This window comes from Monodelphis domestica, chromosome 1, assembly GCF_027887165.1.
Source record: "Monodelphis domestica isolate mMonDom1 chromosome 1, mMonDom1.pri, whole genome shotgun sequence".
Lineage (NCBI taxonomy): Eukaryota > Metazoa > Chordata > Mammalia > Didelphimorphia > Didelphidae > Monodelphis > Monodelphis domestica.
In genome coordinates this window covers 302,239,476-302,255,414 of record NC_077227.1, presented here as the reverse complement: position 1 = coordinate 302,255,414, position 15,939 = coordinate 302,239,476, and the positions used below count along the sequence as shown (strand labels likewise).

Here is a 15,939-nt window from a genome sequence, read left to right as displayed (position 1 = left end):
TTGCACACATACCATTTTCAAAACTATACTATTTCTATGCTCAGGATCAATCATTCATAGCCTAAATGATGAACAAGACATCTGAAAAATAGGTGACTTATTTAATACTATACCTATTACATCATTTGCATTAATAATAGGCAGCCTAGCCCTAATAAGGTACTCCATTCCTAGCAGGCTTCTACTCAAAAGACTCAATCATTGAAGCTATAAATACATCATACACAAATTCATGAGCCCTAATAATAACACTCATTGCCACCTCTCTTACCACCATCTATAGCCTACGAATCATTTATTATGTTCTACTAGACAATCCACAATTCACATTTATTCCACCCATTAATGAAATCAACCCAAACCTAATTAATCCCATCATACGATTAGCCATAGGAAGCATTTTTGCAGGATTTCTAACAGCCTATATTCCACCAACATCATCAATTACCATAACCATACCAACCACAATCAAATTATCAGCCCTAATAATTACCATTTTAGGCCTTATAATCGGAATAGAACTTAATTCTTTCACTAATAAACTCATAAACTCAACAAACCATACTACTAACTTCTCAAATATATTAGGGTATTTTATTTATATTATCCATCGAACTTACACTGTAATAAATCTATTTGCAGGTCAATATATTGCTACCATACTAATCTATTTAAACTGATATGAAAAAAGGACCTAAAGGCCAAACTAATATCCATTCTTCAACATCATCATTACGATACAAAAAGGCCTTATTAAAACATAGTTTATATCCTTTTTATTTCAATTATATTTATTCTAATATTTATTTCATCTATATCCATGAACAATTTCTAACACAACATAAATAGTAATAAATAGAATTCATCCTAGCAAGGCTAAAGCTCATCCACCACATCAATATAACAATGATACACTGCTAAAATCCTGTCCAGTACAACTCACTACAGCAAAATCAATCAGTTCAATATTAGTACCAATTTAAACATCTCCAGACATAAAATATCATATTAATTCTATAAATAAAACAAATAATAATATACTAAAAGCCACAATATTACCAATTCAAGTTTCAGGGTACTCCTCCATAGCTGTGGCAGCAGTATAGCCCCAAACTACTAATATTCCCCCTAAATAAATTTTAAAAAACTACTAATCCTAAAAATACATCTTCCAAACTTACTACCATTGCACAACCCAAACCATCACTTACAAGTGGCTCCGGCCCTTGTCTAGTCACTTCCCTCATTCTGTCTTCAGGAAGACCAGAGTGCTTTCTTGAACTTTAACTTATATTCAAAAACTAGTTAGGATTTTGATAAGTTACAAAAGGGTTTCAGCTTAAGGCATTGAGGTAAATTCCTATCTTAACACTGTGTGACACAGCAGTGCTCTTGCAGTGATGCTTGGGCATAGACTCTGTGTGGGAACCCAATTTTTTCTCAAGCACAGTCTTTTGTCTATGAATTGCCATTTCTCTTTTGCCCTTCTTTTCCTGGTTTTTGTGTTATATGTGATCGGTAGCAAAATGCATCACTCTGGTTGGGTCATTGTAAATATGGTGCTCTCTGCATTTTATTTTAATATGGTAAATGAAACAAAATAGTAAGATAAAGAAATGTAAAAGCTTTATACCAATGTCATAATACAGTTGGATATTTCCTTGAATATGGCAGATTATAATTGTGAGAGGAATAAAAAGAGACTGTGTGATGAATGAAGATGAAGGTGATTTTCACCAAATGTATATATTTAGCAAAACATATATTTGAATGTCTAATTCTTTAATATCTTGTGTATCAACCGAAAGGTTAGCAAATCAGTTTAGGGTTGACTGGTCCAGTTCAAGGATTGGTTGAAATTAAGATGAACATTTTGTTGATTACCTGGCCTGCAGATGGTATAATTTTCTTTGACCATAGTTATAAAGTAGATATTATTTTAATGCTTCTTCATTATAGCTTTTTAATGGCTGGAAATAATTTTCTTCCAGGTAAGGTACTTTCTGCTTTGAGGTGATTCCAACTGCTTAGTAAAGACAGAGATGCCACAGATTTTCCATTTTATACCATTCCATAGTCATTCAAAATATCTAGCATTATTTCAGGAGAATTCACTATAAAGTGGCTGGGTTCCTCTTGGGACTTAAGTATATATTATCACATCATGGTGGGCAAAATGATCTCATGTGTATCTACCAGATTGTAGAAGTGGTGTAGTCCATTAGGAGTTTTTGTCATTGCTTTTGTGGAAAGAACCTATGAATGTTCATTCATGTGTAACCATAATTCACCATAATATTATTAGTCAGATGAAGAGAAGGAGAAGGAATAAAGGGATAGAATGCCAAAGTTCTCCTGAACCTTCCCTCATATATATTAAAGCTAGTTTTACTATTTGGAACAGATCTCATGCTCCTAAAGGCCATGCATATCTTCATTTAGCTGATTTTTTAGAATGTTCCTAGAATATCCTTTAGAGAACTAACATTTCTCTACTGCTCCTGATGATTGAGGATGATAAGAGCAGAGAAAATGCTATTGAATTTGTAGAATCTTACAAACCTCTTGTGAAATGGATCCCTTGATCATTATGGATGTAATCTCAAATTTTAGTACAATCTCTCGATAATCTTTTTGGAAGAGTCACAGAGAAAACTTTAACAGTAGAATATTGAGAAAATATACACACAATAACAAGAACATATTTTTAATTAAGCCATTTAGTTTTCTGAATAAAATCAATTTGAATGGTAATAAAGAATCCCCAGGTAGAGGGCTATGCTGCTCTCCTTGTTTGGGCTAGCTTTTCAACATTACACGCCATGCACCTATGATAGATATGAAAATACTGTTGCATTGTTGAAAGAAAATTTGAAATATACCAATTGACCTCAGCAGTAACAATTTCTTTTTTTCAATCACTTGTTTTTTCCTAGAGAGCATGTGAACAAGGCAAGGGAAAATTACCGTTAAGTGTAACCACAGGTGATCTCCACCAGCTTCCAGGTCTTTTTCTTTTTTCAGTTCTGGGACCTGATGTTGCCCTTGCAAAATCTTTTAGGCCACATAGTGGATACTGGCAAGTGGTAAAGAAAGATAACAACTAGGTAGCCTGAGGATTATGCCAGGGCATTTTCAGGAGTAACCTCTTCATTCATTTCACTTTAGTGAGCAGCACAATCAGCTTTTTAAAAAAAATTCATTTATTATTTATTTAATTTAGAATATTTTTCCATGGTTACATGATTCATATTCCTTCCCCCTCTCTTACCTTCCCCACCCCATAGCTAATGAGCAACTCAACTGAGTTTCAGAGGCATCATCAATCAAGACCTATTTCCATATTATTAATATTTGCAGTAGAGTGATCATTTAGAATCTATATTCCCAAGCATATTCTCATTGAACCATGAGATCAAGGAATTGGTTTTTTTTCCTGTATTTCTACTCCCACAGTTCTTTCTCTGGATGTGGACAGCAATCTTTCTCATAAGTCCCTCAGAATTACCCTGGATCATTGCATTGCTGCTAGTAGAGAAGTCCATTATGTTCAATTGTGCCATAGTGTTTCAGGCTCTATGTACAACATTCTCCTGGTTATGCTCCTTTCACTCTGCATCAATTCCTGGAGATCATTCTAGTTCACATGGAATTTCTCCAGTTCATTATTCCTTTCAACACATTAGTATTCCATGACCAACAGATACCACAATTTGCTCAGCCATTCCCCAAACAATGGACACCCCCTCATTTTCCAATATTTTGCCACCACAAAGAGAGAGGCTATAAATATTCTGTACATGTATTTTTCCTTATTATCTCTTTGGGGTACAAACCTAGCAGTGGTATGGCTGGATCAAAAAGCAGGCAGTCATTTAAAACCCTTTAGGCATAGTTTCAAATTACCTTCCAGAATGGTTGGATCAGTTCACAACTCTACCAGCAAAGCATTAGTGTCCCCATTTTGCCACATCCTCTCCAATCTGCTAGGTGTGGTGTGGTATCTCAGGGTTGTTTGGATTTGCATTTCTCTAATTATAAGAGATTTAGAACACTTTTTCATGTGCTTATTGATAGTTTTAATTTCTTTATCTGAAAACTGCCTATTTTGTGCCCCTTGCCCATTTCACAATTGGAGAATGGCTTGATTTTTTGTACAATTGATTCAGTTCCTTATGTATTTGAGAAATTAGATCTTTGTCAGAGGTTTTTATTATAAAGATTTTTTTTCCCAATCAGTTGCTTCCCTTCTAATTTTGGTTGCACTGGTTTTGTTTTGTTATGTTGATAACAGTGGAAGGGGGGACTTAAAGGGAATAAAGGGATAGTATGTGTGTATGTGTGTGTGTGTGAGAGAGAGAGAGAAAGAGAGAGAGAGAGAAAGAGAGAGAGAGAGAGAGATGGTGAGTGATGTGTTAGAATCTATTTAGCTCTCCCCTCCCCCCACTAAAGGATTCAAGAGGGCTATCCCTGTGATCATATTTAATCAGGGATAGACAGAGACCGATGCCCAGACAAGACGCTTCTGTGGGATGAGGAATAGACTTTTTTCAGGGCTTTGCAAAGGCCTGGAACCCAAGAAAACCACCTCTGGGCACAGTCCTGCTGGGAAAGACTAAATGATGATCAGTTCTGGATTTTGACTTTGACCAAAGTTTATTAGAAAACCTTTCCCAGTTCAGTTCATTCCTTCTCCCCTTTTACTCTTTTTCTTTTCTCTTAAAGATAGCCTTAATCTGACTGTGTTTTCTCAGAAAGGGTGGTTTATTAATCAAGAACAGGGAGGCTAGGAAGGAGGGATTAGGTGACCCTAAGAGACACCCTGGCAGTTTGTGTCTTTTCTGCTCATCCCAGTGAAACAGCTATGGCTTCTGTGTTCTTCCTTTCCTCTAAACTATCTACCAGACTAAACTAAAGTCAGGTCATTAGTGTCTTTCTTGGGAAGGCACAGGTTGGGATAGGTCTTCGGGGTGACCCCTGTGAGGTTTTGGGGTTGAACAACCCTCACCAGCAGATAGTCACTCTGCTCCTTTGATTGATTTTCAGGTGAATTCAGGAATACTTTCTTGTCCCCCAGTACAAGGGGAAGCTAAGGTAATCCCCTTCAACTCTAATGTCTCTCAAAGTCCAGAGAGCAAAGACCCCCTCATTTGCTTTATTTCCCACAAGCCTCTTTGTTCCTTCCAACTGTCACACTCCTGTCCTTGCTTGCAACATTCCAAATGGTCTCTTCCTGTGCCAAGCTTTTATTCCTACAGTTTGTACAAAACCTTTTTAATTTAATGTAATCAAAATTATTCATTTTACATTTTGTGATATTCTCTATTTCTTGCTTGGTCTTCAATTCTTTTCTTTACCATAGATCTGACAAGTATACTATTCTATATTCACCTAATTTACTTATAGTTTCCTTCTTTAAAATATTTAGGTCATTTACCCATTCTGCATTTATCTTGATATAGGGTGTGAGATGTTGATCTAGACCTAATCTCTCCCATACCATTTTCCAATTTTCCCAGCAGTCTTTGTCAAACAGTGGGTTCTTGTCCCAAAAGCTGAGATCTTTGGTTTTATCACATGCTATCTTGCTGAGGGCATTTACCTCAAGTCTATTCCACTGATCCTCTCTTCTGTCTCTTAGCCAGTACCATATTTTTTTTTAATTTTGCTTAATTAATTAATTTAGAATATTTTTCTATGGTTACAAGATTCATGTCTTTCCCTGCCCTCCCCCAACCTCCCTCCTGTAGCTGATGCACTATTCCTCTGGGATTTTACATGTGTCATTGATCAAGACCCATTTCCATACCATTGATATTTGCACTAGGATAATAATTTAGAGTCTATATCCCCAATCATATCCCCATTGACCCATGTGACCAAGTAGTTGTCTTCCTTCTCTGTTTCTACTCCCACAGTTCTACCTCTGAATGTGGATAGTATTCTTTCTCATAAGTCCCTCAGAATTGCTGCTAGTAGAGAAGTTCATTATATTCAATTGTGCCACAGTGAAACTGTACACAGTCTCTGTGTACAGTGTTTTCCTGGTTCTGCTCATATCATCTGAAAAGAGTGATAGTTTAGTCTCCTCGTTGCCTATTTTAATAATTTCCATTTATTTTTCTTCTCTAATTGCTACTGCCAGTGTTTCTAGTACAATGTTAAATAATAGAGGTGATAATGGGCATCCTTGCTTCATTCCTGATCTTATTGGGAAGACTTCTAACTTGTCCCTATTGCAGATGATACTTGCTGATGGTTTTAGATATATACTGTTTATTATTTTGAGGAAGGGTCCATCTATTCCTTTACTTTCTAATGTTTTCAATGGGAATGAGTGTTGTATTTTGTCAAAGGCTTTTTCTGCATCTATTGAGATAATCATGTGATTTCTGTTGGTTTGGTTGTTGATATGGTTGATTATGTGGAAGGTTTTCCTAATATTAAACCCAACTTGCATTCCTGGTATAAACCTCGCCTGATCATAGTAAATAATCCTTGTGATAACTTGCTGGAGTCTTTTTGCTAGTATTCTATTTAAGATTTTGCATCTGCGTTCATTAAGGAGATTGGTCTATAGTTTTCTTTCTCTGTTTTTGTTCTTCCTGGATTTGCAATCAGTAACATATTTGTGTCATTAAAGGAATTTAGTAAAACTCCTTCTTTGCTTATTTTGTCAAATAGTTTGTATAGTATTGGGATTAGCTGTTCTTTGAATGTTTGATAGAATTCACTTGTGAATCCATCAGGCCCTGGGGATTTTTTCTTAGGGAGTTCTTTGATGGCTTGTTCAATTTTTTTTCTGCTATGGTATTATTTAAGTATTTTATTTCCTCTTCTGTTAATCTAGATAATTTATATTTTTGTAAATATTCATCCATAGCCCCCAGATTTCCATATTTATTGCCATACAATTGGGCAAAATAGTTCTTAATAATTACCTTAATTTCCTCTTGACTGGAGATGAGGTCACTTTTTTCATCTTTGATACTATTAATTTGATTTTCTTCTTTCCTTTTTTAAATGAGATTAACCAGTACTTGTCTATTTTATTTGTTTTTTCAAAGTACCAGCTCCTAGCCTTATTTATTAGTTCTATAGTTCTTTTGCTTTCAATTTCATTAGTTTCCCTTTGATTTTTTAGAATTTCTAATTTAGAAAAAAAAATCTGGTGATTTTTAATTTGTTCTCTTTCTAATTTTTTTTTAATTTGCATGCCCAATTCATTGACCCTCTCTGATTTGTTGATATATGCACTCAGGGATATAAATTTTCCCCTGAGTACTGCTTTGACTGCATCCCATAGATTTTGATATGATGTTTCCTCATTGTCATTCTCTTCAATGAAATTATTAATTGTTTCTATGATTTATTCTTTAACCAACCAATTTTGGAGAAGCATATTATTTAATTTCCAATTAATTTTTGATTTGCCTCTCTGTGTACCCTTACTAATTATAATTTTTATTGCATTATGATCTGGAAAGGTTGCATTTATTTTTTCTGCACTTTTGCATTTGTTTGCAATGTTTTTATGCCCTAGTACATGGTCAATCTTTGTAAGTATATCATGTACTTCTGAAAAGAAGGTATATTCCTTTTTGTCCCTATTTATTCTTCTCCATATATCTATTAACCCTAATTTTTCTAAGATTTCATTTACATCTCTTACCTCTTTCTTATTTATTTTTTGGTTTGATTTATCTAAATCAGATAGAAGAAGGTTCAGATCCTCCACTAGTATAGTTTTACTATCTATTTATTCCTTAAGCTTCAATAGTTTCTTCTTTAAAAATCTGGATGCTATACCATTTGGTGTATACATAATGAGTACTGATATGTCTTCATTGTCTATACTGCCTTTTATCAGGATGTAATTACCTTCCATATCTCTTTTAATCAGATCTATTTTTACTTTGGCTTTGTTAGATATCATGATTGTAAATCTGTCTTCTTTTCCTCAGTTGATACCCAATAAATTTTGTACTAGCCTCTTACCTTTACCTTATATGTGCCAACCTGCCTCATGTGTGTTTCTTGTAGACAGCATATGGTAGGATTTTGGTCTCTAATCCACTCTTCTATCTGCTTCCATTTTATGGGTGAGTTCATCCCATTCACATTCAGAGTTATGATTTCCACCTGTGTTTCTCCCAACATTTTGATTTTCTCCCCTAGTATTTCCCTTTCTTCTTTCACTATTTCCTTCTACACAAGTGTTATGCTTTTAATCAGTCTCCCTATTCCCCACCTTCATTTTATTTTACTTCCTACCCCCTCCCTTCTTATTGCCATCTAATTTTTTAAGGTCTTTTAAATTCCCAACTCCCTCCCTTTTACTAATCCCCCTCCCTCTTTGGTTTCCCCTCTCAACTTCCCTGTAGGGTAAGATAGAATTCTATACCCCAGTGGATCTAGATATTCTTCCCTCTCATAATTGATTACATTGTGAGTAAAATTTAAGTATTACCACTCTCTTCTTCTCCTTCTTATAATAGTATTCTTCCCCCCTCCCCCTTGCACCTCTTTATGTGGTATAAATTATCCTATTTTTATTCTTCCTTCCAGTTTCTCTTGGTTTCATCTTCTATTCCCACCCACCCCTTTTAAGAATATTTAAGAATATCATCTTAAACCACTTAATACCCCAGCCTCTACCTTTGAATAATTCTTCTATCTATTATTATAGTGAAAACAGTGAAAACATTTTTGAGAATTACAAATATCATTTTTCCATATAGGAATGTAAACAATTTCATCTTACTGAAGCCCTTAAAAAAGACTTTTTCTCCCTCTTTCTTGTTTACCTTTTCATGTTTCTCTTGAATTTTGGATTTGGACATCAAAATTTCCATTTAGTTCTGATCTTTTCTTTAGGAATACTTGGAAATTCTCTATTTTGTTAAATGCCCGTACTTTCTCCTGGAAGTATATAGTCAATTTTTATGGGTAGGTGATCCTTGGTTGTAGACCCAATTCTCTTGCCCTTCTGAATATCATATTGCAAGCCTTGTGGTCCTTTAGTGTGGAGGCTGCTAGATCCAGTGCAATCCTGATTGGTGCTCTTGATATATGAATTATCTCTTTCTAGCTTCTTGCAATATTTTCTGCTTAGCTTAGAAATTCTTGAATTTGACAATTACATTCCTAGGGGTTGTCTTTTGAGGATTTAATGTAGAGAGTTATCTATGGACTCTTTCAGTGTCTATTTTGTCCTCTTGTTCAAGAATGTCAGGGCAGTTCTCTTGGATAATTTCTTTTGTATGATGTCAAGGCCTCTATTTTTTTCCCAGGTTTTCTGGTAGACTAATGATTCTCAAATTGACTCTCTTAGATCTGTTCTCCAGATTCATCATCATTGAGAAGACTTTGCTTTATTAATTCTTGCTGTCTTGTGTAATATTTATGAGGGAAATGAGTGGTATTGAATAACAGGGGATATGGAAGGATTTGTGCAGGGAATGGAGGAGTTGAAGGGAGAGAGGGAATATGGCTGCTGGTGAGGCAAAAGGAGAGAGATGTCCCCTGACAAGAGGCTATTTTGAAAAAATGGGGTTCCCAAGAAATGGGCCACTTATGATAGCCTGAGGGGATGTCTTCTCTATGGGTTGATGCTGAAGATGCCCCAGAGCAGGTAAGCATGGACCCTCCTGAGGGACAAGCTTCCCCCCAGACTTAGTAATCTTACAGGAGTCCAATAAGGACTGTTTCTAGTTGACTGGTTGTCCTGAGGTTCAGCTCCCTCTATGTCCCCTGAAATATTAGTCCTCTTATCTGATTACGATATTCAAATAAAGATAAATTTTCACAACAAGTTTGGATTGTGGAGGTATCAGGGAAGAGGAATGTCCCTAGATGAGGTTTGAGTCTCTCTCAGCTTTAGAACTGAGGCCAGGCCTCACAGACTGATGGAGGGTTTCTGTTATTCCTGTCTATGCAAATCTGTGCTAGCTTTCTTAATTTCAAAAGTCTTAGCAGCAGACAGCGAGAGGAAGAAAAGTTCTGACCTTCAGAACTAAGTTGTCCTGTCTCTTCAGACTGACACCCCTAAAGACTGGCCTTACAGTTCAAACTGCTTCCCTTAAGTCCTTTTGTCGATGACACGATCACAGGAATGCAGGGAGAAGACACAGTTGGGAAATTCAGGAAAATAGAGGCACTTCTATCCAGAGACAGGGAAAGAGCTCCTCCAAGTTTCAGGACCAGGAAAGAAGTGCTAGTCACAAGACCAACTGCCACTCCCAGTTGCCCCTTCCCCTACCAATTGTCAGTCTTGTCATTATCTTCTCTTTAACATTCCACCTGCTCTTGGTTCCAACTCAGTGGCAGAAAGTTCAGAACTTGACAAAGTTTTCCTTTCCACACTTGTGAGATCATTAGCTTCTACTTGCCCAATTCTAGTCATTAAAGACTGGTTTTCAGCTATGATCTTTTTATTTTCCTTTTTGGCTTGTTCTATCCTGCTTTTCATGGCTTCCAGCAGGTCAATTCTGGTCTCCAATTTGTTTATCACTTTATGTAATTTCTGGACTTCTTTTTCCAAATGGGAGAGTCTGTCTTTTTAACAGTTATTTTCATTTTGAATTACCTGCATTTCTATTTCACACTTTTCTTGTCAAGTTTCTTCTATCTTTCTTACTTGGTTCATGAATTCCTTTTTGAGTTCATCGAGAGTTTGTGATCAATTACCTTTTTTTTTTTTAAGTTTGGGTGTATTTTCTTATTTGTTGTTCTTTACTGTCATTTCTGTACTCTGCTGTTTTTCTCCATAGGAGTTATCCAATGTCAGGGGCTCTTTCTTTCTTTCTTTCTTTCTTTCTTTCTTTCTTTCTTTCTTTCTTTCTTTCTTTCTTTCTTTCTTTCTTTCTTTCTTTCTTTCTTTCTTTCTTTCTTTCTTTCTTTCTTTCTTTCTTTCTTTCTTTCTTTCTTTCCTTCCTTCCTTCCTTCCTTCCTTCCTTCCTTCCTTCCTTCCTTCCTTCCTTCCTTCCTTCCTTCCTTCCTTCCTTCTTTCTTTCTTTCTTTCTTTCTTTCTTTCTTTCTTTCTTTCTTTCTTTCTTTCTTTCTTTCTTTCTTTCTTTCTTTCTTTCTTTCTTTCTTTCTTTCTTTCTTTCTTTCTTTCTTTCTTTCTTTCTTTCTTTCTTTCTTTCTTTCTCTCTCTTTCTTTCTTTCTTTCTCTCTCTTTCTTTCTCTCTTTCTTTCTTTCTCTCTCTCTCTCTTTTTCTTTCTTTCTTTCTTTCTTTCTCTCTTTCTCTCTTTCTCCCCTTTCTCTCTTTCTCTCTTTCTCTCTTTCTCTCCCTTTCTCTCTTTCTTTCTTTCTTTCTTTCTTTCTTTCTTTCTTTCTTTCTTTCTTTCTTTCTTTCTTTCTTTCTTTCTTTCTTTCTTTCTTTCTTTCTTTCTTTCTTTCTTTCTTTCTTTCTTTCTTTCTTTTCTTTCTTTCTTTCTTTCTTTCTTTCTTTCTTTCTTCTTTTGTTGTTGTTGTTGTTGTAGATTGTAGTTCTTGGGTGTTGGTGGACATTGCTATATTAGTTTCTTCCCTACCCAGCCAGAAGTCTGAGTGAGGAGGTCAGGCAGATCTCTATGTATTGAGCTACAGAGTGGTTTTTCCCCTGAGGCTATTTTTCCAGTCTCCACCACATCTTCTGTGGGCAGTCCCTCTCTGCCCTATCTCTGCACCCAAGCTTCATGTTCCTCAGCCTCGGGTCCCAAGTATTGCTCCCCTCAGGGTAAGTCTGTGGTGCCCTCAGCCTGCCCCCCCCAAGAACCTAGAAATTTCTCTAGCACTCATTTTGACTCTGGCACAGTAGATGGTATGGGAGAGGGGTGATTAGCTTGTGTTTTGGGAGGTATAATTTTACCCCCTTATAGCATGAATACGCCCAAACTCTACCTACCTTCAAGGCTGCACCCTATGGTAGAGACCCTTCACTCATCTGATTTTGATTTTTGTCCTTTTTGAGGTGCTTTACATCAGTCAGTTGTGAGGATAAGTCCCTTGCTTCTATTCTGTAACCATCTTAGCCCAGAATTCCTCCAAAATAACTTTACTTGGGGAAAATGAGATTAAAATGGATAGGACCCCTACTCAAAGGAGATGACATGAGGATAATAAACAACAAATAAAAAGTATTGCTGGTCAGCTTACTTTATGTTTTTCTTCTTCCATCAAGGATCTTTAGACTAAAGAAGACATAACAAAAATAGGTATTAGGAAACTGATACCCCAAATAAGTAAGGAGATAATAAAAGTCCATTTAGCTTCTGTTGATTAGTTCAGGCACTTGCCCCCAATGAAATATATCTTTGGTTCCTGAAAGAATTGGTAGCTGTAGTTGCTAAGTCATTGTCATTTATTTTTAAACAATTATGGAGGATGGGAGGAACATTACACTCAACAGTCATTTATTAAGTACCAAAAACTGTGCTAAGTTCTTAGTCCTTGACTGTTTGGAGAAGAGAAAAATGTACCAATTTTATTTTAAAAAGGTAAGAGTGGAATTAGCAAGCTATCAGTCAGTGAAGGGGATTTTGCTTATTGGCAAAATTCTAGAATGCAAACAGATCAAACATATAGAAAAGGAAGTAGTAATTGCAAAGAATAAGCATGGCTTCATCAAGAACAGGTCTCATAGGATTAGTGTGACTTTCTTTTTCATTGGGATAGATTAAGGGAAGGCGATGGTTTTAATTTGCTTTTATAAACTATGTAGAGTATATGCATAGTCTCAGTCTATTCTTATGAAAAAAGATGTAGAGATATGGGTTTGACAATAATACAGTTAGGTAGATTTGGAAGTGGTTGCATGACCTCACCCAAAGAGCAGTATGGAGACAAAGGGGGAGTAATCATTTGTATAACACTTTCTATGTGCCAAGTATCATGCTAAGCACTTGTTTAAAAAAAAGACAACACAATATTATTTCATTTGATCCTCACCACAAGCCTGAAAGGAAGGTCCTATTATTATCCACATAAGAGTAGGAGGTCATATTTTAATTCAGGTCTTCCTGCCTCTGGAAGTGGTTTAAATGGAAGTCTCTAATGGAGAACCCTAGATGTCTGCCCTTAGCTTTGTGCTTTTTAGCAATGACTTGGATAAGTCAGAAATAGCAATGTTTATCAAATTTGTAAGTAAGGAGGCAATCTAGGTGGCTCAGTAGATTTAGAGCCAGGCCTAAAGAAGGGAGGTTTGGGGTACAAATCTGGCCTCAGACACTTCCTAGCTGTGAGGCCCTGGGCAAGTCATTTAACCCCCATTGCCTATCCCTTACTGCTCTTCTACCTTGGAACGGATACACAGTATTGATTCTAAAAGGGAAGATATGGATTTTTTAAAAGTGTACAGGTAATTGGAAAGAATATTCAACAAAGTATATGATAGAGCTCAGATCCAAAAAGATCTTGACAGATTAGCTTATGGTACTATATCTAAGAAAATGAAAATTATTGGGTATAAAAATTTTATACTTCAAGTCTCTAAAATTCAGCCTCAGAAGTATACAACGAAGGAAGTATGGCTGTCAGTAATTCATTTTTAAAATGGCCTACATCTTTTAGTAGACTGCAAGTGCACTGTCAACTGTGTAACATATCAGCCAAGAAAGTTTTTGTAATATTGGGTTTCTTTAAGAGAAATAGCATCTAGTAACCAGAAGATGATGGATCCAATGTATTGTGCCATGATCAGATAATATCTGTACTATTACCTTAATTCCGTGGACCTCATTTTAGAAAGGACATTGACAAGTTGGAGAGTGCTTAGAAGAAGGCACCAAAGATGATTGATCGATGATGGAGCATCTCAAATTCATATAGATTGGTTGAAGGAACTGCAAATGGTTAGCCTGGAGAAGAGATGGCTTACAAGTGTATGATACAGTATTTAAAGGGTTATCATGTGAAAGAGTAATTAAATTTCTTTTCATACGTCTAGAGGAAGGCAGTCCAGCAAGCAGAGCTGAGCAGAGCAGAGCTGAGCTGGTGGCCTCCCAAGAAACCCCCAAGCCACTTCTGCCGAAGGCCAGAGACACCCCAGAGGAATCTTCCTCCAATCCATCTCTTGGGCCACGTGGGGGGGGGGGGGGGAGAGTCTCAGGTGAGAGCGACTGAGACAGACAATCGGAAAGACAGAGAGCGCGCAGCCCCTTCGCACCCAACACTGTCTCCTAAGAAGGAGAAGACTCAGCGTCTTCATCTAGCTGTAAGGCTGGCCCTTTCTCACTCACTCCCACCTTGGAAAGATGGAACCCCAGGAGAGCGCCGTCCAGTACAGCCGATGGAACAACAGCCAGGATGAGGTCAGCATGAATGTGTTGACCCCAGAGAGCTCGGGCTGTGAACCAGTCTACAACAAACTATGCACTGGGAAGCTGGGCATCACTATGAAGGTGGTAGGCAGAATTGTTCTGTTCTGGGTCATCTTCATCATCGGCTACGTCACTGGGTAATACATCCACAAGTGCAAATACACTTGTCTGAGCCTGCTGGACACCTTTTCCGAGGGGCCCTCCACCCACTCTTACTACCTGGCCAAGACCATCAGGCTAGGTTCGCCCTTGGGGCACCTATACACCTATAGAGATGGACACAAACACACACACACACACACACACACACATATACACACAAAGGGACAAATATAGACACATAGACCCTTTTCAGAGAAAGAGAGGATACGCTGAAACAAATACAGAGGCAGACACTGGATGAGAGAGAGAGCAACACAGATACACTAAGCCAAAACATTGGCCTGAGAGAGACTAGAAAGATGAGACGGATACTCTGATACAGATACACAAAGATGCTAAGAGACATACAATTAGGAACACTCAGAAACAACGACATTTTTAGATGGGACAGAGATTTGCAGGACAACACAGAGGCATACAGGCTAATTTACTGAAAGACTGACACAGAGAAAAACAGACACATACTAACAACAGAAACAAATCTCTTCTCTCCTGCCCCAGAATAGAATTCCAGTCCAAGTCATCCATAACCCAGCCCTCCCCTGCCACATTCCAGCCCCAGCACACTCAGTTATTGAAGCCCAGGATGGCAACTCTCATTCCCTCCCTCCTTGGTCACTCCTGTTTCTCCTCACCAACCAGATAACCTCTCCTTTGGATCTATGGCTGCCCTCAGATAGTCAGAAGTCCAAGAAAGATGAGAAGCCAGGAGACAGTTTTATCCTTCAGAAACCTCCCCATGGATGGCTTATGTTCATGGCTACAGTCAGACTCAGAGTCCCCATGCAGTGTCTACCCACCCATACCCCATCCTTGGTGAAAGCAGGACCTAGAAGGGAGAGAACCATTTGGTTGGTGAATGCCACAGTGGGAACTCATTACCAAACTAGAACTCAGAATGGGAATTAAGGCCACTTCTAGGGTTCAATTTCTGCCCATCCCTGCTCTAATCACAGAGTGGGGAAGTTAAATCTGTCTCTTGCTGTGAGAGTATTCCTCCTCCTCCCCTCCCTCATCCCTCCATTAGTTCTACTACTTGAGAAATTTGACACATTTTGAGCCCAATTTCTATAGAAATTTGTTGAGGAAGAGGAAGGTAATGCCCACTCATCTCCAGCAAGACTTTTTAAAAGGAAGTCAGCATTGTGTGTAGCAAAGAGGGACTTTCGCCATCTATAAAATGGGATAGACTAGATTACTTTGAAGGATCTTACCATCTATGGGAGTGATTCAACATGGAATTCTAGCAAAGTCAAAAATTTCCCATGGTTCCCAAAAGTCAACAGGGAAATTCCTAGCCTTACCTCTTAACTCCTTGTTCAAGCTCCATGGTCCTCCCCGACGATAAGAGGCACTCCCAGCTGTGTCACTGGTCTCTGTGTGTATGTGTGTGTAGGGGGAAGGTCTCAGCCTTTCAGCCCCTGGGACCATTGTAAGTTATCCCCTCTGGTTATTCCTCTGCCCTTACCTGGA

The 15,939-nt window shown here is 37.6% G+C and overlaps 1 protein-coding gene across 1 annotated transcript; it reads left to right on the top strand.

Annotated features, from left to right (window-relative positions):
* The first annotated feature begins 11,461 nt into the window (after positions 1 to 11,461).
* Positions 11,462 to 15,624, top strand: LOC130456341 (small integral membrane protein 1-like). Its single transcript, XM_056811074.1, has one exon. The coding sequence runs from the start codon at positions 14,239 to 14,241 to the stop codon at positions 14,443 to 14,445; it is 207 nt and encodes a 68-aa protein (XP_056667052.1). The 5' UTR covers positions 11,462 to 14,238; the 3' UTR covers positions 14,446 to 15,624.
* The last annotated feature ends 315 nt before the right edge of the window (positions 15,625 to 15,939 follow it).

Coding starts and splice junctions, on each gene's coding strand:
- LOC130456341 (XM_056811074.1), top strand. CDS start 14,239: ATGGAACCCCAGGAGAGCGCCGTCCAGTACAGCCGATGGAACAACAGC.